The sequence below is a fragment of the Eutrigla gurnardus genome (genome assembly GCF_963514095.1).
Source record: "Eutrigla gurnardus genome assembly, chromosome: 2".
NCBI lineage: Eukaryota > Metazoa > Chordata > Actinopteri > Perciformes > Triglidae > Eutrigla > Eutrigla gurnardus.
Window position 1 is genome coordinate 21284079 of NC_139916.1, and position 27030 is coordinate 21311108.

Below are 27030 nucleotides of genomic sequence, written 5' to 3' on the forward strand. Positions count from 1 at the left end.
AGTTGCTTATCAAGGTTTACATGCTCTATGCACTTCCGTCCCTCCAGGGTTCAGAGTGCAGCCCCACCCACACATGGAGCCCGCAACTCTGCTGGGGTCAATTATCAGAGTCAGATTGTGGTCTTTGTTATTGTGGTATAGAAAAAGAACACGTGTTTGCCGACATGCATGACCATTACAAATGGATTAAGCATTGTTCTTCTTGCCAAGGAAGGCAGCAATGCAAATACAAAGGCTTGCTCCTTGATAGATTGAGATTTAAGCCTGTTTTACTGCGTGATGATGCCCAAACAGTTTACTGTTTAATCAAGAATAAGATATCAAATTAAACTTTTGGCCCTCTATTTCTGCTCTGTTTACCCGCTGTGTTTTGTGGTTATTACAACTGAAACTTAAAACTACTGGTTAGACCTGAGGTTCCAACATCTGTCCGTATTATGTTGTTTTGTTTGTCATATTAGGGCACCAGATGGGTGGACCATTTTAGGCCAAATCAAAGTGAAATCATTTTTATTGCTTTTTTATTCTAGGCTGTGATGAATACCAATAGACTAATACAATTTTTAGTTGGTGTTCTATTAGCTGCAATATCGGCAGTGTAAAACAGAATCCTGGACCAATCATACAAATATCACCCACAGTGGTAGTGTTATGGACTGAAGTAATTATATCACACTTCATGTATATTTCCTTTAGCTCTAAGTGTCCAAATGTATTAGAAAGCATGAACAACTCTCTGTCTAATCCAAAAACTAGAGTGCTAAAACTAAAATGTGTGATATCATCATCACGCCAGTATAAAGGTTGGAATTGCTCCAAAGACAATGAATTGGTAAAGATGTTATACAGGGCACTTTAACATGTATACATTTTTGTTTGAGAGCTGAGAATACTACAGTAGAACAAAGTTCATTTGGGTATAAAAACAATATTAGTCTCCCATTGAACATCTATGGAGCAGCTCCAGACTGTATACTTACTTCTTAAATTTGAGAGATTTGTCACAAATATTGATTGAACTTTCCGAGGCCATGGAAATGACACACTGGAATTCTTAATTTAGTAATGACCTCTCTTTGAGACTTTTGATCATAAGTTGTATGTGTGTATATACATGTGTGAGTGTATATGTGAAAGAGGCTGCATCTTATTTGGGGTGGGGGATTCCTCGGGGCCCTGGAGGGATGCAGAAGGACAGCGTGTAAACCAGGAACTAGGAGATAAGGAGTTGAGGAAGAATACGCACAGGGAACCGCGTTCGTGTCACCAGCAGCTTCTTGAGTACCTCGCAGCTTCTTCTGCCAATTCATCTCATTGAAGAGGTCCTCAGAGCGCAGGAAGAAGTCATTGATCTTACTGCCTTGCTCATCCCGCTCCGTGGTGTAATAGACACGCAGCTTGGACTCTTGGGTGAGGAACTCACAGATGTTGGGTACAGGAAAGACAATCTGCTCCATGGTGCGATCCAGTCGTACAATCTGAACACAAAAGAAGACGCCGATCACACAAACTCACATGACCCCCAAACTATCTGCTTTAAAGTCAAGGGTTTTCTAGATCATTCCGTGATGCAGTCATTTCAATTTTATGACTGGTTATTGTCACATCGTGTACTTTGCGACACAAATAAAAGGGTTGTTGTCTTTAGAAAGTGGATGATATACTGAACCAACGACTTATGTTCAGAACACCGTCAACAATCAGCATTCCTTCGTCTCAGGAAAACATGCTAACATGCCACAGGTGTTTGCTATTCTGTTAAGGAACACAATGTGACTCAAATGCAGGCCAAGAAAAACATCATCACATGCCTCGGGGCAATTGCGTTGCCAAAATGTAACTATCGTCTGCAGGTCACGCGGAGGAATTAGAAAAGATGATTGTGGGCCGACAAAAGGGATAGTTTGGGATTATTTATCAGTGAAATGTAAAATTGAGAGCGATATACTGTTGCATTTTCTTCCTACAAAGACGCTTTGGATAAAAGTGTCTGCTAAACGCCCTAAATGTAAATATAAAAAGGTCCAAAAGGCCAGCGCGTCGTCCGGACTCAAACACGGACCTCAATCTGAGCAGTGTGTTTGGCATAGAACTCCAGGGCCTCATCGCCCTCTCCATACGTCCCCCCTGGCTTCAGCATAGCCTGCAGCTCCTTGTTGTGGCGGGCTAACTGAAATTACATCAAACAACAACGATTCAATGACTCATGAACACACAGAGAAATGTTTGTCTTCATTGTGTACACGTTTTTACTTGGCATGTGCTGCATTCCTGAGCCAACAGTACAGCACATGCTATTTATTTTCCCTTTGAACGCACAATGTTCCGTACATTCAACCACAAGGAGGCTGCTGGGCGTGGATTGACACTGGGTGTTGCACAACTATAATTGCAGTCGTTACAAGCTCGTGCTTTGAACAGACGCTCCGCTATTGAGCAGTGCGGAGCCCGAGGGCTGAAAAAGAGGATGTGTGGAGTGACAGGTATCACATGTCTTTAGCAGCCACAGGAAATGACACACCATACAGTAACAGTGAGGCTGCTGCGAATCCATTGGCTACGTATTACTGGATGCGCCCGTGCATGAGCTACAGAATTCTCCACCCTGATTTTACGGCCGGTTGGTGGCTTACTTGATGTGCCAAGATGTAGATATTGTGGCCGACGTTGCGTGGAGAAGCAGAGTGCTCCTCCTCCTCTCCGCCTTCCCCCTCCTGCGGCTCCTCCACCTCTATCTCACCCTGCATGTAGGCCTTTTTGATGACTTCCACCTGCGAGAATATACACCGTCACATGACATCCATTCAATACTGTTAGGTGATTTGCATGATGTCACACGCACCAGCTCTTTCGGCCTCATGTTGTAGAGTATCCTCTCAGCGTTCTCGCTGTCATGGCGACTCTCCATAATTGCGAGAAGGAGCTTGGAGGCATTGTTCTGGGGAAAGATGAAGAAATCCAACTTTGTCATGTGTCCTTGTTATGTAACGCAAGATGGAACATATTTCGGCACTTATTTAAATCAACACCGTTTCAGGATTTTATTCTGTTGTGCAACATTAAAGTGTTTTTCCTACTTCTCATCAATAATCACTCACTTTGAGCTCCAGGACCAAATCCATCCTCTTCTTGCCAAGAGGGTTGATGTCATTGAGGATGAGAGCGATGATGATGTCGATACCATTGCATTCATGAGTGGCAATGCAGTTCTTAGAAAAAAATAAATTAACAAAGATGAAAGGACCGCAACAGGAGAGCTACCAGTATAAAGCAGCTAGAATATTAGCATTAAAAAAGGTGGAATTCTGATTGACAGGACCTTTATGTAAACAGGCCAACATTAACAACAATTAAATATAATACTGTTTCATGATGCTGCTGGATTGTTGTTGATATCCTCGGTAAACACAGCAGGCCAGCCTTTTCAGTTATGATCAGATAGCAGACAAACTGTAATCTAGAGCTTTTCAATCATTTATTTTCCCCCCGAACACTTTTTCTGCAGTTCCCTCAGACTTACCGTCTCTGGCACAGTCATGTGCCAAAACAACGCCGCACTCTTTTCCTCATTTTGTTTCTGTTTTTTGTCTCCAGTGTTATCTGTCAGATCATTAGTTTATCCAGTTCTGGAGTAAGTTGTTCTTGATGATCGGTCACATGTTCGGTCATGTCATGTCAACTATTAAGGCACGTTTCATGAGTATTGGTGTTGTAAAGTTAGTTTATTTGGCTTGTGGCACCAAATGGTTTGTCTATATTTGTTAAATGGTATCAACATACATGTTCAGACAGACAGGAGTAGGTCTACCGGCACAGGAGGAGAGCAGTGTACGAATGTGGACGGGGCAGCAGCAAAACATAACATACTTTAGCCACCTGGAAGAAAGGCTTAAATCAATATCAGTTTAAGTGTATCTTAGCTATATTTGGAATATTTTCACTGCTTTCTGACAGCTTTGACTCTCTTCAAAGCCAACATGCTCCTTTGACAAAAAAAAACTGTCATTTTCACCTTGCTAGTCCATGACTGCCTTGTTCGGTTAGTTTGTTTGTGTTATCGTTATTATTTGGTGATTCCCTTCAACCCTTTTAAGTTCAACATCTGTGTTCTGCAGGGTAAAGTTACCGTTTTCAATGTGGTCTGGTGGCTTTGAACTGAGCACAGATGGAAATAACGTCCTAAGTTCCCTCTCTGAAACGGCTGTCTGATGGCAAGATAGAGCTGTGAAAATATTCTAACTAATAGTATTCACCTAAACTTGTTGCTCTCTTTTGCCTCTCAGTAGAACAAAGAGCTCCGTTTAGTCTGGCAGACGCCCTTCCAGCACTCTCTCAGGGAACTGAAAACGTCCGGGTTCAAGCGGCGACTACATTTAGCCAGCTGCTTGTTTACTCATGCCAGTTTCACACTTGCCATGGAATGACCCCGCGGTGGCTTAACCAGAGGATGCCACCATCATGTGAGGAAACAGAGCAATGCTAATCCATACCAAAGGACAAACATGGGCACGCTGCCCAGAGTCGGTCGCTGTCACACTGTTGAAGAAAAACAAGCGACTGTGTAGCTTCAGTAAGGCAGCTGAGTGCTGGGCAAGACAAGAGAAATTGCAGTACTACCGGGACAATGCAACCAACATGGTGAACATATTAACTAGAATGAAAAAGGATTATTTGATCAGGTATTTGATAAGAAAACAACATTTGGTCATCAAAATAAATTTAAAAAAGTTTCTACGTTGCACATAAAGCGCAGACTAAAAGGTGCGCTTGCACTCTCGTGTTCTGTGTGTGCATGCTTCACCTGGTTCTCGTGACAGGGACCTTGGCAGTACTCAGTCAGGCTCTCCACAGTCTGGTTGATGAGTCCTACGTTCTTCTCATTGATGTAGAGTCCCAGCAGCCCCAGTCCGCCTGTGGTGCTGCCACAGATACAGTCCAGGAACTGAAGCGTCTCACACACCAGATTGTAGTTGTTCTTGTTGTTCTGGTTGCGCAGAAAGTTCTGGAAAGAGATAAGGTTTACACTAAACATGTCTCTCTCAAGACCCATGTTTTTCCCATTGATAAAGTGTGTTTTATACATACACTATATTGCCAAAAGTAAACACTCACCCATCCAAATAATTGAAATCAGGTGTTCCAATCACTTCCATGGCCACAGGTGTATAAAAACAAGCACCTAGGCATGCAGACTGTTTCTACAAACATGTGTGAAAGACTGGGTCGCTCTCAGGAGCTCAGTGAATTCCAGCGTGGGACTGTGATAGGATGTCACCTGTGCAACAAGTCCTAGATATTCCACAGTCAACTGTCAGTGGGATTGTAACAAAGTGGAAGCGATTGGGAACGACAGCAACCACGTAAAATGACGGAGCGGGGTCAGCGGATGCTATATTTAGGGCAATATCTTTGTATCTTTGTCATGAAAAGACAGTGTCTCACTTTAAATTCCCTGAAGCTTCTACTCAGGGAATCTAAAACTACTGTTTTCCAACATTTTCAGAAATAAATATATACAGTTAAGAATAACAAGGCTCATTCTAGTCGTCTTTTTTTTAAGCATGTACAGCAGCCAGACCATTACTCCATGTCTTCAGAAGGAAACAAAAACATCTCGATGTATTGATCATCTGGGCTGCTTGGCTAGCAGTAAATCAATAACTTGCACCCACGCCGGGTCGCGATGAACAAGATGGAGCGTTTCAACAATGAGCCAGCATTTAATGAAGACCTGCCCTTGTTTGGGGTGCAAACTGAATCAGTGCAAGAAGGAAGCGTTCTGTCTGGGGCTGCTGGAGATAGCATTACATAACACCAACACACTCCTCATAGTGAAACCAGACCAAGACATACCCGATATGGAAACAGCTGCATCAGGAAGTTCTGCAACCAATGCCTATTTTCTACCTGGTTTCGTTTCTGTATAACCCGAGTATGGTGACAGAAATGGTCAGGAAATGTTTGCATGTCAGGAGTGGCGGCGGTGGTGGAGGAGGACGGGGTGTTTAGGCAAAACAAACCGCAACAAGAAACTGGTGTAATGGCTGACCTGCAGATCTCTGTTGTGGTTCTCACAGAGCAGCTGCATGAGGCGCAAGATGGGCTGCATGATGGTGATGATGACGCTCATCTCGCCTTCCTCCTGGCTCTTATCGGCGGCGGGCACAGGTGCGCCATCAGCAGCCGCTTGGTGCTCTTCAGCCTCGGCTTCGCGGCGGTAGGTGGTGAAGGCCTTCCTGGTGACGGCGGAGGCCTCCACCAGCTGCTCCTTCACCTCCTCCGTTACCACGGCCACCACCGGCATGTCTTTGACTATCCAAAGGCACAGAAGGGACAGACAGTCCAGTGGCGATAGAGACACATATTCTTGTACTGATTCATATAAACATTTACATGCTTAGATACATATATTAGAGGATTATTATGATGTTTTTATATCACATCTTCATTTAAGAAAAGTACGGCTTCATGACTTGAAAACAAAAAAAAAGCTAAATGATGGTGCAGTTCCTGGTATAATGCACAGGACATTTTGAGTCTGAATATTCAATCAGACTACATAGCAGGAACACAGAGGTTTATTTGACCAGTTTGATGATCGCGACGCATAAGAATATGATCGAGGTAGATTTCTAAACTCTGGACCAGTCACCTTTCTTACGTGCTGGCGTGTCTTTGTCAGGCGGCTCCTCATCCTTCTTCTTGCTGCCCAGGTCACTAGTGTTCACCGTCACAGTGGCTTTGATCTCCTGCTGGGCCAGCTTCATGCGCTCGTAAAACACCTTGAAGAATTTCTCTGACTTGTTGTCCCCCGTTAAACGTTGGTAGAACGACCGCTGGATGAAAAGAAGAAAGAAGAGGACAATGCATGTTATTTGTACACCACTTATTCTGTCTTTAAAGGATGGTTACTGGTCAGCTGCTCCAGATGGAGGAGTTTACACACAACTTTCACCTCCTTTTTTTCTTTTACCTAATGTTACTTCAAAATGCTGATTCATGGTAATTGACTTTCACCATCAAAATGTTACCAGCAAGGTTTCTTTTCCTTGATCAGAGAACAAAGTTGTCAAGGTCTTCAAGGTCAGAGGACATCCATCCATCGTCTACCGCTTATCCTGTATTCAGGGTCGCGGGGGGGGGGGCTGGAGCCGATCCCAGCTGGTCAGAGGACACGTTCTTATTTAATAACCACCACTTCTTATCATTGTCTCTCTTACAGTTTGCGCACATTGCCGACAGCCAGAGGTTCAGTTGGAAGCAGTTACATAAGCCTCCTCTCACAGTGCAAGACACGCTGCAAGGCTTCGCCATGCTCACCTGATTTCCCACCATCTGCTCTCTGCTCTCCCCCCCCCTCCCCCTCCTGCAGACCATGCTTCTGGCACCCTGAGGACTACGCTGGGTGATAACACGAACAGGCGAGCTACAGCACAAACAAGGACAAGTTCTGGGATATTTACATGCAGTCAAACTCAAATACATGCAGACACAAATACAGGGCTACACACCCTGCTGAGGACACACAGTGTGCATGTGCAAACACAAAAACGAAAGGTGTGCCAACACAACACATACAGCGTAAAAGCTAAAACACACACGTGTTTCACTGAACTCGCATTGTAATAAAAACTGCATATGATTGCGCTGGATCACAAATTTCAACTTTTTATGCACTTTTCAGCTGTAAAACAGTAAAAGTTGGAGTCAGCATGCGTAAAGTCAAGCGGAGGTTCTGATGAACTACGCAAAGGGCAATCTTGTCTGAAAGCCTTGGTGTGCATGGGGCTATTGTTTTTCTGCAACGGGCTCATATGTTCTGTCCCATTTTCCTCTCCACAATCCCTCCTTACATAAGACCTGTAATCAGCTGAGTGGTTACAGTGAGGGCACATAGCGCCTCAGCTCTAACCCTGTTACATCAGCCCTCAGAGGGTGAGCACTGGAGAGAGGAAAACCCTGTCCTACTTTTCAGTGCCAGAGCGGCACGAAGTGAACGTGTGGTGTGAGAGTGAGGGTCCAAAAATGGGAGGAGAGGTGGTGGTGCTGAGGGGTTATCACATACGTAGGTTCTGGGGCAGTTTTGAAAGCCTGTTACATAAGACTCTTTCCAGGTTTAGCTCGACTCAGATTAGTTTCTGAAAGAGGTGGAAAGACAGTGAAACAAAACGCAAGTGACTTTAGGTGCAACGAGAATCTTTGAAAACATGAAACCTATTAGATAATTGATGACATAATCTCTGCCGGATCACTTGACACAAAAGGGATGCAGGACACTTAATGGTATTAAGCAAATCCGCCTTCTATTTTATGCAACAGTTTATTCTTGCTTGTTTTTCAAGCATCAACATCATGTTGTTGACAAGATGGGGTCATTCACTGATAGTGATCTGATTAAGAGTCAGCAGTAGACTTATACAAGCACTCCTCCAGACAACAGCTCCAGGAAAGCAACTTGACTAGATTAACATATTAAATACACCTCATGACTGTGGCCGTAAAAACTCAATTTCTTGGCAGATGTGAAGGGAATCGTTTTGTCAACACTTGTCTGTCATATATGCCGCGGGGGGAATGTATCCACATGCAACCACTGCTGCCAACAGAGTCAGTTAAAGTTAGGGCTGGGTCTCAAGCTTTTTCTACCAACAAATATTCAAATATTAAAAATTGCCATCAAATGCTTGCCTGCATCAGTACTCTTCGCACATTGTTTCACAAAGGCTTGATTCACAATCAGACTGTACTTCATTGCAACAACCATGTTTGAGGAAACTTGCAACCTTTCAGAAGGTTGACCACTTTTGTTTGATATAAAAATGGTTTTATGGAAACTGTTATTTAATTCCTAAAAGTAAGGTACTGAAAAAAGTTGTGTGTGTGTGTGCCCAATTTCATAAAACAGGACGAAAAGATATGTAACTGGAACTTTGATAAGTATTTTGAACTTTATATATCAAATTTAGACCCCACGTCTCCCCATTGACTGCTGAGTCACTCTGTAAAGAAAGTGGTCAGTCAGCCAATCAGCCTGGTGGCAGCCAGGTGGCTTAGCCTTTTTACGTGTTTCACTATAGAACCATCAAGCCTCCTGGGAGCTCTGCTGGTCCTGCGTCTGTCACTCATGTTCAGCACAGCAGGTTTAGGGCGACCCATTCACTCTCGTATTCCACAGATTCAACATGGTGGCACAGCGGGGACTCCTCATGATTATTCTGGTTCCTGCTTTTCTCTCCATTCCCTGTCAGCTGCCACCCCAGCTCCTGGCATCAACACGGGCCGGTTATGTAAGGCCTGTTTATACCACCAGCTCTCCCTTTCTTTTTATGAGTCTCCCGCCTTTCCAGCCTGACACCTTGGTGAGTGACAAAGCCATCTCTGTGCTCATTGGAGGGCTTCGGCGGCATACACTGCCACCGCCCGACTGGTAACCACGGAGATCTGCTCTTTGAAGTGCCAGACAGGAGGTTGAAATGAAAGTGAAATGCGTGCACGAGTGTGTGTTTTCAAGATTCTGTGCAGGCAGCAAGCCAAGCAAAGTATGAAACGCATCCAACAACAACGATAACAGACCGAAACGCTGCACTGGGCAGGATTGAAATAATCAAAGGTCTATAAACTATAAACTGAGTTTTAAAAGGAGAATCCCCTGCCCACTCTGTAGTTAGGAAGGTGCTGGTATGTTGATGACGCTGATGCCTGGAAACTCACTTTGCAGAAGCTTTTTAAAGCCTTCCAAGAGGTAGCTGTAAAGTGAACATGAACCGTGCAGAGGTGGAGGGGGGGGAGTAAATCATGCTTTGAAGGGGTTGGGGGTGTCAGCGTGCCACAACACGCCTATTGAGCAAGAGTGGTGGCACCTGTTTGGTCCTGTAACAGTTAGGATCTGAGGTCACAAAGACGGTGTTGATGAGACGGATGGAAGGTTGGAAGGAGCTGCACTTCTTCTCTTACATAACGTGCACCAACACACGCTCTCTCCGAAGGCTGTTTTTGGAATAAGCTTTGCAGCCTCTAAGTTTATCCAGGCGTGCGTGCATGTGCTGATGCATATGCAAGAGTGTAGTTTTAAACTGTGCTCTGTGTCTGCTCGAGTTTCATTATTAGTGTCACAGTATTTGCTGCTTATCGCCGCACAACAACCAGGAGGGTGTTGGCATACGTGTCGCACAACACGTTATCTTGTCAATGATGATCTACGCAGGTGCAGGTTTATGGAGTCAGTTCAGTCTCATTAATAATGAACGCACAGAGAAGGATTCACAAATGTATTTTGTGATTTATATATAAATAACTCTCTATGTAAAAATGTAAAATAAATCCATAAACAAAAATAAGGTTCACAAACACATTTCTGATCCACACACAAATGTGTCTTGTTTTAAATAAATGTAATATAAATCAATAAATATACGAATTAAAAAAAATATTTGCAATTTTCATCAAAAATGTATTTGGATGTTGTTACATTTATATTCAAACTGTTCAACTTGAATTTACAAGCACTTTTCATTTGTGAACTTGTCTGTATTTGTGTGTGGACTTTTGACACTTTCCTGACGTGGCTGGATTCAAGGATGCATTTTTTTCAACAAGGAACTCTCTGTAACCAATCAGATGCCTCCCTCGTGCTTAACTGAAGAATTATTTCCTGGTCGACAAAACAAAAAATGACATCCTAAACAAATTTGATAATAAGACTGAATTGATAAACTATGAACAATATGAACAATATCTAACATTTCCTATACCACCCAAATCAAAAGAAAGACACTTAAATTATGAACAACATTTATCCCCCTAAGGAATTGCTTAGAATACGGTTCGACTTTGATGAGAACTTGCTCGTTTTGTGAGAACGATGTTGAAACTACGGACCATATATTTTTATTTTGCCATATTATACAGATATTTTGGTTTGTCCAGCTGCTATCTCTAAAGATAATATAACTTTTGGTATGACCTTGCAAAACAAAAATGATGAACTCTGCTGTAATGTAATTTCTATGTCTATTTTTCATTCACAAGAATAGAATCCTGAAGTCATCTCCCAAATTTATTGTTTTCCTTAAAATGTACATAAAATCCCCAAAAATACTAAAAGGAGCCAAAGCACAGCGTTTGTAAAGATTTTCCCACGGATGTGAACGACAGCTAAGACATAAAAGGGCTATGCTCTTCCCCCTTGCACGACATGTATCATGTTTATTTAGTTTCCTGTCTCCCTTATCTGGTCTGTTTTTTTTCCCCTTTTTTGTATGACATCATACTGTAAGCACTTCTAACACTTTGTAACTCAACTATATATGAATATTTTTCCACTTGTGAATCCTTTTCATACTGATGTAACCTGTTAAGGTGATGATGTTGCACATGTCAATAAAATAAATTAAAAAAAGATGCCTCCCTCATTTTCAGCCAATCACATGACTGCATTCCCACGAGGGGTCCCTCACCATGGCCAGAGCACAACTTTTTCTCTGCGCATTTTGCGCATTTGCGTTAGTTAACTAGTTAGCCATATAATGCTTATAGACAAAAGATCATAAGCTAACTTAACTATGATCCGACTTACATCAAAAAACATAACTTTACTGCTCATTTGCTTGCTAAAACTAACCTGTTGTTAATGTATGCAAAAATAAGTTACAAGCAAACCATAATAACTAATAGGTAAATTGCTTTCTACATTGGTTTCAAAGTGCTGACTATAAGAGCTAGCTAACGTTAGCTAGCTAATGGATTTAGCTAGCTACAAACAAGCTAACGTTGGCTAGAGAGAGAATAAAATAACTTTTAAGTACCTTTTGTTGTTTTTTCTTTTACCAAAAAAGCAACGCAAAATGCGCAGAGAAAAAGCTGTGCTCTGGCCATGGTGAAGTACCCCTCGTGGGAATGCAGTCATGTGATTGGCTGAAAACGAGGGAGGCATCTGATTGGCTACAGAGAGTTCTTGTTGAAAAAAAAAATGCATTTGTGAATCCAGCCACGTCAGGAGATTCTCAAAAATCCACACACAAATACAGACAAGTTCATGCACAAATGCAAACAAGTTCACAAATGAAAAGTGCTTGTAAATTCAAGTTGAACAGTTTGTATATAAATGTAACAACATACAAATACATTTCTTTTTATGAAAATTGCAAGTTTTTTTTAATTCATATATTTATGGATTTATATTATATTTATGAAAAACAAGAAATTTGTGTGTGGATCAGAAATGTGTTTGTGAAATGTATTTTTGTTTATGGTCTTATTTTACATTTTTACATAGCGATATCCATTTGTGTGTGTATTGAAATGTATCTGTAAGAAAAGAGTCATTTATATATAAATCACAACAGATTTGTGAATCCTTCTCTGTGCGTTCATTATTAATGAGACTGAACTGACCCCATACAGGTTACTTATGGAAACTCATGTCAGATCAATAATTCATGCCAGATTTCTTCAACTCCCAAATTTGCCATAGAGTGATATAGTAACGAGCACATGGCATGTATGAGGGGTCAATTTTCATTGCTGATAGCTAGACCCTTTCAAACCTTTGGAATGTGAGTGATGGCGTGCTTAGTGACGAACCAAAATAATTATTGTCGGTGTATGGGCAGATGCTGAGCTATGATAAGCCGTGAGTGAGTATGTATGGGGGAGTTGCATCAGTCATTCCTGTACAATGTTATCATATATCTGCACGGCTAGACACGTTCTCATGACTCTATGATTAGCATGCTGTGTGAAATATCCAGTTATTGAAACTCACTTTTTAGCCCGTACTCGTAGTCACAGCGATATCTGGACTGAATACAGTGGATATAGCCGTTTTGGATACTTCATTAATGGCCTCTCCACCGCGTGGCATCATGGTGAAGTGTTTCATTATTTTGGCCATTAGATAAACATTTCTGGGGAAGCAGCAGCGGCCTGTTCAGTGTGTTACTCTTACACATCATGCAGGGGGAAAGCCAGGAAAAAGCTAGTAGGACTGACCCATTATCAGTCCTCAAGGTGGTCATATCAAGTCCAGCTCGCACCGAGCCTCTGGATGAAGCTTACCAACAGCTATCTCTCTTGTGCTCGTTTTCCCCCAGGAAAGTTGTTGGCTAGGCTACGTCCCTGGTTTACATCAATAAAACAAACAAACAGACTGCTTGGAGAAATCTGTGGGCATGTTTTTGTCCTGCTTTTCATTTAGACAACAAGAACCCTTCTGTCCTAAAAAGGGGGCAGGCAACACATCATTATGTAACACAAGGAAATGTGGTGCATCTGCTGACATGTTGTAAAGTCACTCTGGACCATACATGATTGTTCAACAAAGCGCTCTTGTCCCCAGACCATACTAAAGAAGGAGAAAAACACCCAACCTAAATTCGGAAACAAGAAACGTCTTTATAATTGTGTCGATGGCCTGGGGTGCACTAAACAAACAAAAAAGTTCCACGCCCAGTTTTAAATGCATGCCACGGGCTACTTTCACCAGTGGACACTGAGCTTCTTCATCATACCTGAGAAAAAAGCCAGTCAGCACATGAAATGACGGGTCGGCTGAGTTGATAAGTCAGCTGAGTTGATGTGGCCTTAGGAAGGCTGTAGGGAGAGGCTTTTCCTCAGGTAGCAGGCAGAGAGCTGCTGAATATATCGGATCTCGCAGGAGGCCTCCAAAGGTGGTTCCCTTTCCTTTCTATATTTCCACCAGCAAGGTATGACCCAGTTAAGTGTCCAGTTGGAATGTTAGGAGGCCTGAAGTTCTGGATGTCATTCATCCAAGCAGAGAGGCAGGCAGCAGCTTAACACACACATTAAGCTGCTGCCTAGCTTACGTAACAGGAGTCACGCAGGAACCTGTGTGTACATTGTGTATACAGAGGTGTTAAATCCAGCTGAGTTGTTACGGACCGTAAAGTCCTTCCAAATTAAAGCAGTTAACTTGTGCATTTACAAGCAGCATACTTTTTCTCTGTATTGTTATGTTACATTTCAGTGGAATAAGAGCCTAAAATTAGGCTCCCCTTTCTATTTATTCAATCCAGGCAGCAAGAATAGGAATTAAATGATCGTAGGATTCCCAAAGATCCCCACCCATTGTAACAACACTATGCAAAATAGGAGGCTATTATGCAACAGGCCTGTTTATGCAGAGAACACAAAAAGCACGCACACACACACACACACACACACACACACACACACACACACACACACACACCACAAAACCAGAACGCACCGATAGACGACTTACAAGCCACACACACACACACACACACACTCACACACACACACACACACACACACACGATGCAGTTGCAAACAGCTCTCTCCCCTCTTAACCTGCGTGCTGTGAGGTTTGCAAAGAGTTAGTGTTGCCTTAGCAACCCCCGGCTGGCTGTGGGGAGGCAATGACGTGTCTGGCTGCACGGCTTTGACCTCTCCCAGCAGACTACTGTTCCTCTTCTTTTCTGACTTCCCTTTCTCCTCCACATGGGTGAAACTCACTTTCCCTTTTTTCACCCTAAATCAACTCAACTTCAACTAAAGATGTAATTAAAATTCAAACACACCAGGATGCCTCCTGCACACACACTGTGAAGTCTAGCTTTTTAAACTGCACTCAGGTTGCTACACTGACAACTGAGTATCTTTCCCCTTTCTCTCCTTGGTCCCTTAATTTTTGTCTACTGACGACCATGGACCTTCAGGGGAATAACTTAAATTCTTCACACCACGGCTTTGAACCCTCAAGATAACATCGCCCTGTTGAAATTCTGCTCATACCTCTCAGAAGAGAATGCTTTTATTTAATTGCAGGTGACACAAGAGTGTTGGACCCCATTAACACTTGACATCCTCTGCACCCTTTGTGCTTTGTACTCTTGAACCCAATAAGCCACACTTACCTGGATGACCGTGTTTCCACCCTCCAGCAGAGCGATGGCTAACAGTATGCTCTCCTGGAAGATCCGGTCGCTGGTCGCGTTCATGATGAGATCAATAACCAAATCAGAAGCCCCTTCTTTGTCCAGGTGGCACTGGACCTCCGCCAAACTCAGGTCCCCTCGATCTCCGACCCCAGAGCTGACAACTATTCACACAGAAGGGAAAATGATTAGCATCTATATTAATGCTGATGAATTCAGATTGCAGACAGGTTACATAATAGAACATGGGTCACCAACCATTATCATATTTGATGAATTAATGCAATTTAAGCGTTTGCCCCCTTCCACCATATTGCACGTTTGATATAGTTTAAGGAATGCCTTTATCCAGATCATAAGTGCATTCATGTTAAACGTGCGTTGCGACAATATGAACAAATTAAGTGTTATTGTTAGTTATAGCCTACTAATAACAATAAATAAATGTTATACACGTGTACAATATTTAAATTTCAGGAGAATGTTAAGCTGTGAAGAAAGCTAAGAAAGAGATTAGGAAACTGAACATTAACGCTATGATCACTGTTAGCATTAGTGGAAATTATTCAGATTATAAATTCTCTGGTAGGGTCACCCATGCTGGCCAGGTCAAAAGGTAGAGGCCTAATGCAATATGAACCTCTTGCTAATGGTTATATGGTCAAAAACAGTAGGTTGCAGAATCATCGGCAATAAAATTTACAGCAACGCAAAATAGCGTACGATGGAGACGGACTGTCGATGGGCTATGCTCCGCAGGGAGCGAAGGGCCTGAGGAAGGAAGTATTTAGATTATAAAGGCAAGAATGGATCAAACCAGATATGCACGGCAGATGCAGATATGACTAGTCTGGTTTCCTGACATATGAGTCAACCTCCCTCTACACCTCAATCAACCAACAACTATGAAATTATTTGAGTGCAAAATAACGAAAGCTCAAGCTCTCTCCCAATGGGTCTGGGGACTGTTCGGGGAGGATGAACGGGCACCAAGGTACGATGTTGTTGATGTTTAAAGCATGTTTATATTGGATGCCATTTGGTAAGAAGAGTTTGTGAATTTGCATGGTTTCTCTTCTATCCATTGAGCCACAGCGATTAAATAACAATTCAGATGTGTCTGTAATCCATGGAGGTCCTTTAACTCCTACTGCTGCTGGCTACCACAGCCAGCCAGGAAAGCAGTGGTGAGATAACAGCACCCATCAGAGCCATCTCTGGCTGGGCGAGCCACTGAATCAACAACACATCCCATTCTAGACAGAGCCTGGTCGCTTGGCAACAACACGGCCCACGTTATGCTGAGGAGAGAGCCAGTATGCTCAGTAGCGGAGCCGAGGTCCAAGGGCTTAAAGGAGTACAAGGCCATGGCTGTGAATAACATCGTTTTCCTTCTCTGCTCTAAAGCATTAGAGATCAACGATGAGTCATAGATGTGATGAGAGACACTGAGTGACTCGCTGGAATGAAGACATGTTAGTTACAAACAATCTATTACTTTGTTTTCAATTACAATTAAGTTAAGTTAACGTCTTGTTGTGAACACAATGCACATATGCCCAACATGTATCCTGCTGTAGTTTAACATAGTGTAGTTCCGGTGGGCGTCCATGTGAAAGCTATCTTTTGTTTACTGCTACAAAGGGGAAACTGGCAGTGACGCCTGCCACTATGACTCTTCTTTGTAATCTGTGTACCTAATAGACAAACATTTCCGACATGTGAGGAACTTCCACGTAACCTGTAAACACTTTCCTTTGAAACCCATGCAATGATGTGAAATTATTCTGAAAGTTTAACTCTACGTTGTGTTATGTGAACGTTTACCCAATATCAGCGGAAATAACTTTCCTCGCTTTCTTTCTTCAAGAATTTCTTCCCTAAGAAATACAAAGATTTAAAAGATGGGAATGCCTTGTGTGGGTATGATTTTCTGCACTTTATACTGTGTTAAGGGTGCCCAATTAGAACTTCAGAGCATTAATATATTAATATGGGAGAAAACAAGATAGAGTAGCTCTCCCTCTGTCGTAATCCAAGCTTATTTGTGCTTTGTTTACTTCTGATCATGTGTGAATATTAGTGCATGTGACACACTGCATCGTCTCGGAGGACTAGCACTTACCCTCGGGGTCATCCCCAGGTAAACCCTGTGAGCTCTGTCAGCACTGTTATTGTTTCAACCATGGCGCTGCTAGCCCACTTAGCTGCTAGCCCACTTAGCTGCTAGCCCACTTAGCTGCAAGCCCACTTAGCTGCTAGCCCACTTAGCTGCTAGCCCACTTAGCTGCTTGCCGCCAGCTGAGATTCAACATTAGAAAGGGTCAAAAGATTTTCTTGGACAATAAGAGACTCTGAATGACTCCAAAGCTTTATGAAACACCTTTTGTGAAGACTGTTTTGTGGCTGGTGTAACCATATAATACTATAATTCAGGCTAACTGTGCTCTTATGTTTTGTGTTTAGTTGAAATGGCGTGACTAGAGCTGAAAGGTTCATGCTTTTTCTTTATTTACCCCGACATATTCCAGCTGGGAGCAGTAAACTAAACTATTTAAGTGTTTAATTCAATTTGGGATTTTTATGTGTGTTGAGCTTGCAGCACTGAGCCAGCATCCCAGAGTCATTTTCAAATAATCCCATTTTATCTTTAGCGTGACCAATCGGATACACAGATACTGTATTACTACACACACCTGTAGGTGATCTCCCCTGTACTCCAGAAGAGAGTGGACCACTGCTGAAGCTTGTGAGGCTTTCTCTCCTCTGACCAGGTTTGACGTTCCCATAGTATCGGTTGACCAAGATCTGCCGCAGAACTTCACCCTATCAGTGAAAATGGATGTTAGGAGATGAAATCCAGTTAAGGTTAACCGTGTCACAGAAATAGAGTTGGAACCTAAAGTCAGTGTTATTACGCTAAAGTTAGAGTTCAAGACCAGAACATTAATGCCATAATACACTAAATCACACTAAAAGTCCCACTTCAAAAAGCACACATGGCTGTAAAAAGGTACAAGGTTGGATGGACACCTGTAAAATGGACTTTTGAATGGAATTAAATACAAATAAAAAAAAGGGGAAAAAATATGATTTATTTTATTTTTTAAAGGAGGAGTAGCATATAATTGAAGACTAATCGTAATAAGATGGAAGAAATCAACAGAGAGCATCTTCATAATTGACATTTTCCCTCTGACCTCTCCCATCTGCTATTGGTTAGATGTAAATCAGTGCAGCAGAGTCACCTACACGGCCCCTCTGGGCCAAACGTGTCACAAGCCGCCAAAGAAGAGATAAACACCCAACGTCGACGTCCAGCCGTTGACTGTCACACATTACATAGCATATAAGTGACAGGGGAGCGAGTGCCATGCCGTGGAAGCAGTGTGACTGACAGGGCATCACATCAGTCAGTCAGTTTCAACCATCGATAAGATGGAGGCCTGGACCAGACCACAGCAAACCAAACTCAGTACCTACCCTCCTCTGATCCTCCAGTTGGTTCTGTGGCTGGCTGGGATCAAGCTCCTTAAAAGTGAGGTGAGTTAGCAGAAAGCAACAAAATAAGAATAATAAAAAAAAAAAAGGTTGGAGAGGAAATTTGGAAGAAAAAAAATAGACAGAAATCAGGGTGTTAATACAGTGCAATTAGTGACTTTACTAGCATGCAGGAGACTGGGTGCAAATTAGATCATGCAGTTAAGAGGGAAGTGGTTGTGTCAGGGAAGGTTGAGTCAAAGTCATGCAAGGCTGCGTGCAAAGAAACACACATATTCATTCTAAAACACCACTACCTACATGGAGTTAAATTATTCAGGGGAAAACATGTCACAGGTTATTTAAGCCAACCTATGACGGGACAGTGTGGGAAACGTTGCACTATTTGGCCTGCAGTGCCTTCCTCATTATTTTACAGTCACAAAGCTAAAAGAGCCCAAATTATTTACATAAGAGAATGACAAGCTGCCGGAGGGGGCGAAACACAAGCCAAATGAGGGAGAAAAAAAAGGTCCAGGTTACATAATGGAGCCATGAGCTACTGACACACACTGTAAGCACCAATCTGGCATGGAAAAACACCTCAGCCATGACTTCAATAGCCCCCCCCCCCTCCCCCCACCGAAAGAAGATCAGGAAATTGGACTTTGCTCAAAAACCAAGAGGTGGAAATAAAGATGAACGATGATGAATCGGCAAGGAATTGATTAGTGGACAAGTGGGACGCAGTGATCATACACACAAGGGCGGATATGTGGCTTAATTCAATATGGGAGCACGAAGAGGCGATCCAAAACATATGATAGGATGTCACTCTCATCTTTTAGGATTAAGAGACGTTTTATGACTGAACACAAGAGTAATGGGATGCAGTTAGTATAAAAATATGACAGTGACCCGTATTAGCAGGCAGCGGGCCAATAGGGGTCTTAAACACACCTCGGCAGGGACTTCAGGCTCGACTGGAGGTGCCAGCTGATTGGAAATAAAAGGATGGTGTTAGTCAGAGTCTGAAGATGTTGAATTAGTTATGTTACTCCTGACTCCAAAGAGAAGCACCCTCCTTAAATACTACTTGACCCGAAAGGCTGCCATTTACTTGTTTATTTTCTTTGTATCTGACCTTGTGCTGCTTAACAAGATAGCTGGTCACATGCACAACTGCACCGCATACATGTGCGCAACTTAAAAGAGCTAGGGGCATACAGAAGGAGGACAAAAAACATGTAGCTCTCTGAGACCTTGGTGATAATGGATTGCTTACAGAATAAAGGAAGTTATTTTCTTTCAACGTGTCTCGTGTTTTCATGGGATAGCATGGATGATAAGCAGCATTCACCTATTGCAGCAGGAAAGCAGAGATTCTGTGTTTTGACCTTCAGCACGCTATCGAGGACCAGAAAGACCATCGCTTTTCAAAGCAAAAATATACATACTCATCTGTTCACCAATATGTATATTCACCTCAGTGTGCTAATTGTTTGCTATAAAAGGCTGCAAGATAATTATTTGTGATCCAACAGATTTCTGACCTGGGGAATGCAATTCAGCTTATCTACTGACGTATTTGATGAAGACATATTATACATTTTGTATTAAAGATCCCATATATTGTTTTTCATCAATTCCACACAGCTGTCAGAGGTCCAACAACACTGGATTCGATATGCATTGCCCCAAAACCCATCTGTGGTCCTGAATTTCAGCTGTCTAAAAGTTGCTCAAATGAGCTTTGCTGAGAAAAGGCTGGTTCTGTGTCTGCACCTTTAAATGCTAATAAGCTCCGTCTGTCATCGCCTACTTGGAAAGAGACGGAGACGATGTCGTTTATGCTAGCGGCAGCATGCGCCAATGTTTACGGTGGATGTATCGCTATGACTCGCCTATGTGGCTCAGGTGAAGTTGCTGGTCCCGTATGGTTGGGACAGATCCTTTTATGAGGGTCAGTGTCGAGGCAAAGCCAGCTTAGTACTGACCCTCGTTACTGAACCAGTCCGATGTGAAGTAGTTAGCACACACATACAAGCTAACACAGACCGTAGCCGGCACATTGTCATTAAAAATGAAACGCAAGAGACCAGACCCGGACCGTCGTGCATGGCACTCTGACGGACACGCGCCCCCGGGTTCCGTCCGACCGGAGGCAGCAGTGAAGACGCACCAGAGCGCGTGAGACAGAGGCAGAATTGTCTCCAGCTTCACCCGCCCACCCACCGGGATTTATTCACGGAGCACCAGCTGGATCGACCAGCGCCACAACCGGTAAGTTGAGCTGCACTCTCCGCACTGTGTTGCGAAACGCCCCCTTTCGGATATCTCCTATCAGAGGAGTTCGGCCTATCCAAATGACTCCCTTCGTTACGTAACAACAGGAGCTAAATCTGAACAGCCTGTAGGAGCGCTGTTTTACCAGTGGGTGGGCTGCAGAGACCATGCAGGAGTCCCTTGTTTTCCTCCTTCTGGGAGTTGACAGGCTCAGGGAGGACCAGCTTATAGGTGTAGAGACCAGAGAAAACCTGTTTTTCATAATATGGGACCTTTAACAAAAAACTAAGTGATACAACAGTGGTAAACTATTAAAATAAAATGACCTCATCACCAAATGTCACTTTCCTCCCCAAATCTGAATCTGAGCAGCTAATCCTTCAACAGAAAATGTTGGCTTGTATCGGAAAAGCTGCAATGGGTTAAAAAACGCAGCCAATTTTAAGGGCATTTGCCAAACTACTGGAAACAGTTTTGATCGATGATTTCATCAATTGGCACAAGTCCCTAAATTCATAGCATTTTGTTTAAACTGACATAAAACAGGATAAAATCAAATGAAATGATAGCCTAAGGCACTGTTCAGGAAAGGGAAAGTAACACACACACACACACACACACACACACACACACACACACACACACACACACACACACACACACACACACACACACACACACACACACACACACACACACACACACACACACACACACACACAGTAAATTGAACTAATCAACAAATGCAAGCTAAAACCTAAAACATGGGCACACATTATGTCTCCCTCTGTAACCTGTTTTATGCTGATTCATTGTGCAACTGGACAGGAATTCCCCTATATCAAGCCCCTTCTTACGTCAACACACTGATTTCCACAGAAAACCGGTGATGCATCACACATGCAACCAAAGCTATATTCAACACCATTGCCAACGTCTTTTAATTGGTTTGAAATCAAACTGCTGGCGGAACATGACCCTTTGTGTAATCAGAAGAATTTATTGCCAAGAAGGATTTTACACCAACGAGGAATTTGTCTTGGTGACAAAGGTGCAAACATTGAGGACAATAACATTAAACAAACGATAAACAATGACTATAATATATAGTATATACAATATAAACAGAGACATAAAGTGAGGGATGATAATCTGACCTAGATCGGCGTATACAAATTTGCATCAGCTGCACGGCTTAACCTGATAATTGGTGCTTCCCAGGATGTATGATAAAACCATCAGAGGCATACATAAACACAATGAGAGCATTTTGCAGAAACGGAGGCAGTTAAAGTCACATGATCTTGCTGACCAGAAACATGTGAATTTTCCTCCCGGGATGGTGTCGACCCTCATTCAGTTTAACTCAGTTTAACATTAAAGAGAGCCTTGCCAAATCCCAAAACAGCCAGACACGTGGAGCACTGCTTTACCCAACTCACTGGGTCATTAAGGAAATTGGCTGTTTATAATCAAAGAAAACAAGGCTTTAGGGAAAAGGCTAGAATGATGGTTCTGAATGAAGTGCACACTCACTACCCAAAGTATATCCCATCCCCGCCAATCTACCCTACCTGCCTGTCTGCCTAGGTGGAGGTGCACCAATGCTACTGTCTCCTTGAAGACATCTCTGCTGCACTTATATTGCCAATTACCACCAAAGGTCACACATCAGTGGAGAGTTTAAAATTCCAGGAAAACGGAGGGGGGAAAAAGGGAAAGAAGATTGTTGGCTCTTATGTAACTGCTTCCTGAGAACTGGCTGGAGCCCAAGAATCGTGCAGCATTGAGTTAAGGAAACTGCGTATAGCTGAGGCACGTCTGCAGCTCCCCCTGTTGACCGAGAAAAAAAACAACAGCCCGGAGTCTCTCCTTACATTACCCACACTAGCAGGCAGGAGGACAAACCAGGACAAGCTAGAGTCTATCTGAGGGCAGTCTGGCAGAGTTAGTGATGGGAGTGGCAGATGGAAAGGTGGCACACTAACAAAAAAAAAAAAAGGCTGAGAGAGTGAAAGTGAAATGCAAAAATCCAAAAGGAGTGCCTGAGATGTTCTCAGAAAAATGTATGAGGCAAAATGAAGAAACGGTATTCGAGAAATAACTAGCTAAACAAACGGTAATTGGCCGGGATAATGGGGAGATAAACTGAGCTTGAGAAACGCATTCTCTCTCTCTCGCACACACACACACACGCGCGCACACACACACGCACACACACACACACACACACACACACACACACACACACACACACACACACACACACATAGAAATAGTCCCTTATATAACCATAATGTATGGGCATTACAGTACAGTATTACATCACCAGAATAAGACAGAGACATCATATCCATCTGACCCCTTCAAACTCCCAGTCTCGCAAACAAGAAGCTCACACATTATCTCTCTCTCTCACTCACAGACACACACACACACACACACACACACACACACACATACACAGACACACACACACACACACACACCAAGGAAAGACTAACACATGCAGAGGATGATATGATCGCGCTTGACAATGACAGCCGCTCATGTCTTGTTCTCTCTCAGGCTCACATTTTATCATGTTGCCATTTCTGGAAGAATGAGTAACCTCTGCTAATGGGGGAACCGTCACTCTGCCATATCCTGTTGACACACACACACACACACACACACACACACACACACACACACACACACAGACAGACAGACAGACAGAAACTGACAGCTGTGCTCATTCCTGGAGACCTTTGGGTGGGCGTTGGGTGTGTAAGGGTAGGTCAGAGAGCAGCAGCGGGGTTAACGCTAGGTTACATAACAGCTATCATGGCAGTTTATGTTGCTTCTGCCGAGAGGAAGCTGTTTTCCCATCTGAATGGCATCCGCACACATGCCGACAGCCGTCACTGCATGCTGTTGTTGAAACGAGGGTGTGCATGAATGAGTGACATACGGCATGTGCTGGGGCGGTGAGGGAGTATATGTACATTCTCAAGATGCATACAATATGGGAGGAGTTACAAAGACAAAAGCGGCGTTCTCTGTGAACAGCCCTGTTTTTGTGGAAGCCGGGACTTTCCATTGCCACAGCACCAAGCGGCATACAAGGAGGGAGGGAAGGAGCGAAATTGAGACAGAGAGACATAACAGAGAAACTGAGAGCATATCGCTTCCTGGCAACTCTGGAAAGACCCTTTCTGACAATTTGGCCATTTCCCCAACTACCATCATGTCAACTTCCCTTGCATTCCGCTGCCTCTTGATTAAGTGACTTGCCCACCGTCCTCAGTGTTATTTTCCTGCCAGGACAGATTCTCCTGCTCTGACAATAGGTGCTTTCAGAAGGGACCAAGTTACTGATTTCAAGAGAAGAAGAATGGAACAATTTAATAAGTATTGTGCCAAACAGTCCCAACACAAGGTCCGCTTACTAGCTTTTCACGAGGGATTTAGCCACATTACACAGACCTCATCAGTGGATGGATTTTGCGCGGTTGTCATGGGGATTAATCTGATCTGATAGGAGCAGTCTCCATAGCACACTCGATGACTTCTCATCTAAAAAGCTCCTGAAAAAAAAGGTAGCAAGTGGATTTCCAAGGTTGTCCTAAAAGTGCAACGAATGGCATTGTTACATCTAATAAGCTGTCTCTTGATGAAGATCTTTTGATTTGGTTGACTGTCCGGAAAATAAATAAGTGTACTGAGAGAATTAGGAATGTTTCATTTGATAGTACATTTCTATTAAAGAAACAAATAAAATGCTGCACGACAGTTTAAAAGCAATACTTTAGACATACAAAATACCCCAAATAAGAAAATATAACACAAATTTAAAAAAAAAAATAGGAATAGGGATCATGTATCTTGTCTTTTCAAATTGGTCCAAAGACCAGAACCCATCTTGAGTAAGCTTAACGTGAGTGGACTGACTTCTGGTCTGCATGAAAAGAGAACTGCAGCAGTCCAATGAAAGTAAACTGAAACACGGGCTAATCTTTCATCCAAAAACGATTTGGTCCTATTGTTATTATTATAGCACCCTAAAACTTCTCAAACATTTTTTTTGAAAATATCACCCCAAACAGAATAAAAAAAAACAACAACCAAAAAAACATAACTACATGTTTCTTAAACAACCATCCTACAAACTATGAATAGATTTGTGTAGGACAGTCCCGTGATATTTATCACCAGTGACCTATGAGAGATGGTTCCTCAGTAGTCACACACACATAATCCCCGTGACAACTACTTGCCAACACAAACAGAAAGGAGAAACCTGTTTTATCCACTTCCTTAAGGCTACAGGTCACCGCCACACACGTATTTTTGAAATGGACATGCATGACATGCACACCACTCCGCAGACGGTCCAACCTGTTGGTTGGAGAATCCCCAACTATATATACATATACATACACACACACAGACACACACACACACACACACACACACACACACACACACACACACAAACACACACGCGCTCTTGTAATGGTGGCAAAGGGTTTAGATGCTCTCTCACCACCATCTATCAGGGGGCTGTGTGGCATGTAGATGGAGCAACCAGAAAAATAGAAACATCTCAGTGATGTTGATGATTATTATTATTAATTATTTATTATCTTGATACCACTACCACTGAGATAGGTAATGTACAGCTCAGCTGGGGAGAATGTGCTTAATGTTTAATTGGTGTAATTTGTGCTTATTCGCGTCTCTCAAGCTAGACGCTCCAGATTTCTGATTCGACAACATCAAGACATCAGTGGCAACAAGTGGAGAATCTCAACACTGACTTCAAGCAAATGTCTTGGTCAAGTTGAAATGTTTCAACGCACACGAATGACAAAATTTCTCTTTGCACTGACTTTGACTTAGCACCACACATTTGGTGTGACCACACCAAAATCTGTATATCTTCTTCACGTCTAAGTACATGATTGTGTCATGATCAAAAGATAGAAGAAAAAAATAAAAAATAAAAAAATCAACCTCTGTCCCACCACATGGGGCCCAAAACTCCCATACTCTATCTGATGCGAAATGTTGTTGCTCCATATAGATGCCATAATAGGCAGGCTGTAGTGAAACTGTTACGATAACAGACAGATAGTAGCACACCTAAAATTAGCTGGTAAAATGCTGTAGGCTATCCATACATTCTTCAGAATGTGTTCAGTTAATCGTACTGCTCAAAGTCTTCCAAAGAATGCACTCTAATACAGTAAGTTAGTACACAACCATATACGGGCACAACAGACAAGCATATGCATAATGCCAGCTAGACGCGCTAGCTACATTTTAACATGGAGATCAGGCACAAAACAGGGAGGGATGGACTGAGCTACAACAGGCGACACAGATGGGAAGGTGATGCCAGGAAGTCTACGTGCAGCACAAGCATGTCTACGACGTTAGTGGGGGAGACGACTCAAATGTAACATCACAATAATAAGTAAAATGATCAACCTCAGCTACATCCATCTCATCATCAAAGGCAATCAGCTGCAAGAGAAAAAGTATAGGGGGCAAGGAGTTAGTAGAGCTTGATTAGTGAGTGAACGCTCGTCTCAATCACACACATGCAGCGAGTCAAGTTAGTGAAAACAGCGAAAGGATAGCATGTTATTAATTAACACACACACACAAACTGAACGTGCAACAGATGTTTTAGCAGCGCTTGTTAGTTTCTACCAGGCAGCACCTGCAACAGTAAAATAAACATATATATGTTTATACTGTGTGTATATATATATATATATATATATATATATATATATATATATATATATATATATTATATATATATAATATATATATATTATATATGTTTGTAAATATATATATATGTTTATACACACCATAGTCCCATAAACTATTTGAGTTTTTTCATTTTAATTTAACTAACTTAATTTAACTTATGCTTTTTTGGTTATACAATATTTAAATCACAGATTGTATTGATTTTGTTCGTGTTGATTTAGAGCGAACAAGAACAACTTGCTGCCTTGCTGTCTGTAGACATATTTTTTTCCACTTCGACAGATACGTTTCTTACTCATGTCAGAACTCAAGCAGCACTCACACGAGCAGCAACCTTACTGCGTGGCTCTATCTGGCTTCTAGTGTGAAGTCGTCATTCGAGGTAAACCTTACAGCCAAGTGTTAAAGTCATCTTAGTAGCTAACTCACACACTCACATGGTAGCCGCATATCTATCCTACTCTTAACAGGACAGTCATTTACCAAATTAACATCATGCTGTATTGAAGAAGACTTCTGAATTGGCTTCACTTTTCAGAACCTCATTACAACCATTAAAACGGAAAAACACCGCTCT

At 42.5% G+C, this 27030-nt stretch overlaps 2 protein-coding genes across 7 annotated transcripts in view; one reads left to right on the forward strand and one right to left on the reverse strand.

Annotated features, from left to right (window-relative positions):
- Nucleotides 1-27030, forward strand: part of arl6ip5a (ADP-ribosylation factor-like 6 interacting protein 5a) — a 467731-nt gene that overhangs the window by 289799 nt on the left and 150902 nt on the right. The gene's annotated exons all lie outside the window — the stretch shown is intronic.
- The window catches only part of itpr1b (inositol 1,4,5-trisphosphate receptor, type 1b), an 83854-nt gene that overhangs the window by 22720 nt on the left and 34104 nt on the right, over nucleotides 1-27030 (reverse strand). Inside the window, exons 40-52 of one of the 5 annotated variants that reach the window (XM_084036655.1) lie at nucleotides 26160-26195; nucleotides 19359-19394; nucleotides 18402-18449; nucleotides 17615-17744; nucleotides 14898-15082; nucleotides 6653-6836; nucleotides 6050-6312; nucleotides 4802-5002; nucleotides 3099-3209; nucleotides 2843-2938; nucleotides 2634-2771; nucleotides 2063-2170; nucleotides 1247-1478 (exon numbers count right to left, since the gene is read on the reverse strand). In XM_084036655.1, the coding sequence (XP_083892781.1) occupies nucleotides 1247-1478; nucleotides 2063-2170; nucleotides 2634-2771; nucleotides 2843-2938; nucleotides 3099-3209; nucleotides 4802-5002; nucleotides 6050-6312; nucleotides 6653-6836; nucleotides 14898-15082; nucleotides 17615-17744; nucleotides 18402-18449; nucleotides 19359-19394; nucleotides 26160-26195 (1768 nt within the window). The remainder of the gene's footprint in view (nucleotides 1-1246; nucleotides 1479-2062; nucleotides 2171-2633; nucleotides 2772-2842; nucleotides 2939-3098; nucleotides 3210-4801; nucleotides 5003-6049; nucleotides 6313-6652; nucleotides 6837-14897; nucleotides 15083-17614; nucleotides 17745-18401; nucleotides 18450-19358; nucleotides 19395-26159; nucleotides 26196-27030) is intronic. The other 4 variants (XM_084036657.1, XM_084036656.1, XM_084036658.1 and 1 more) reach the window with 4 other exon arrangements.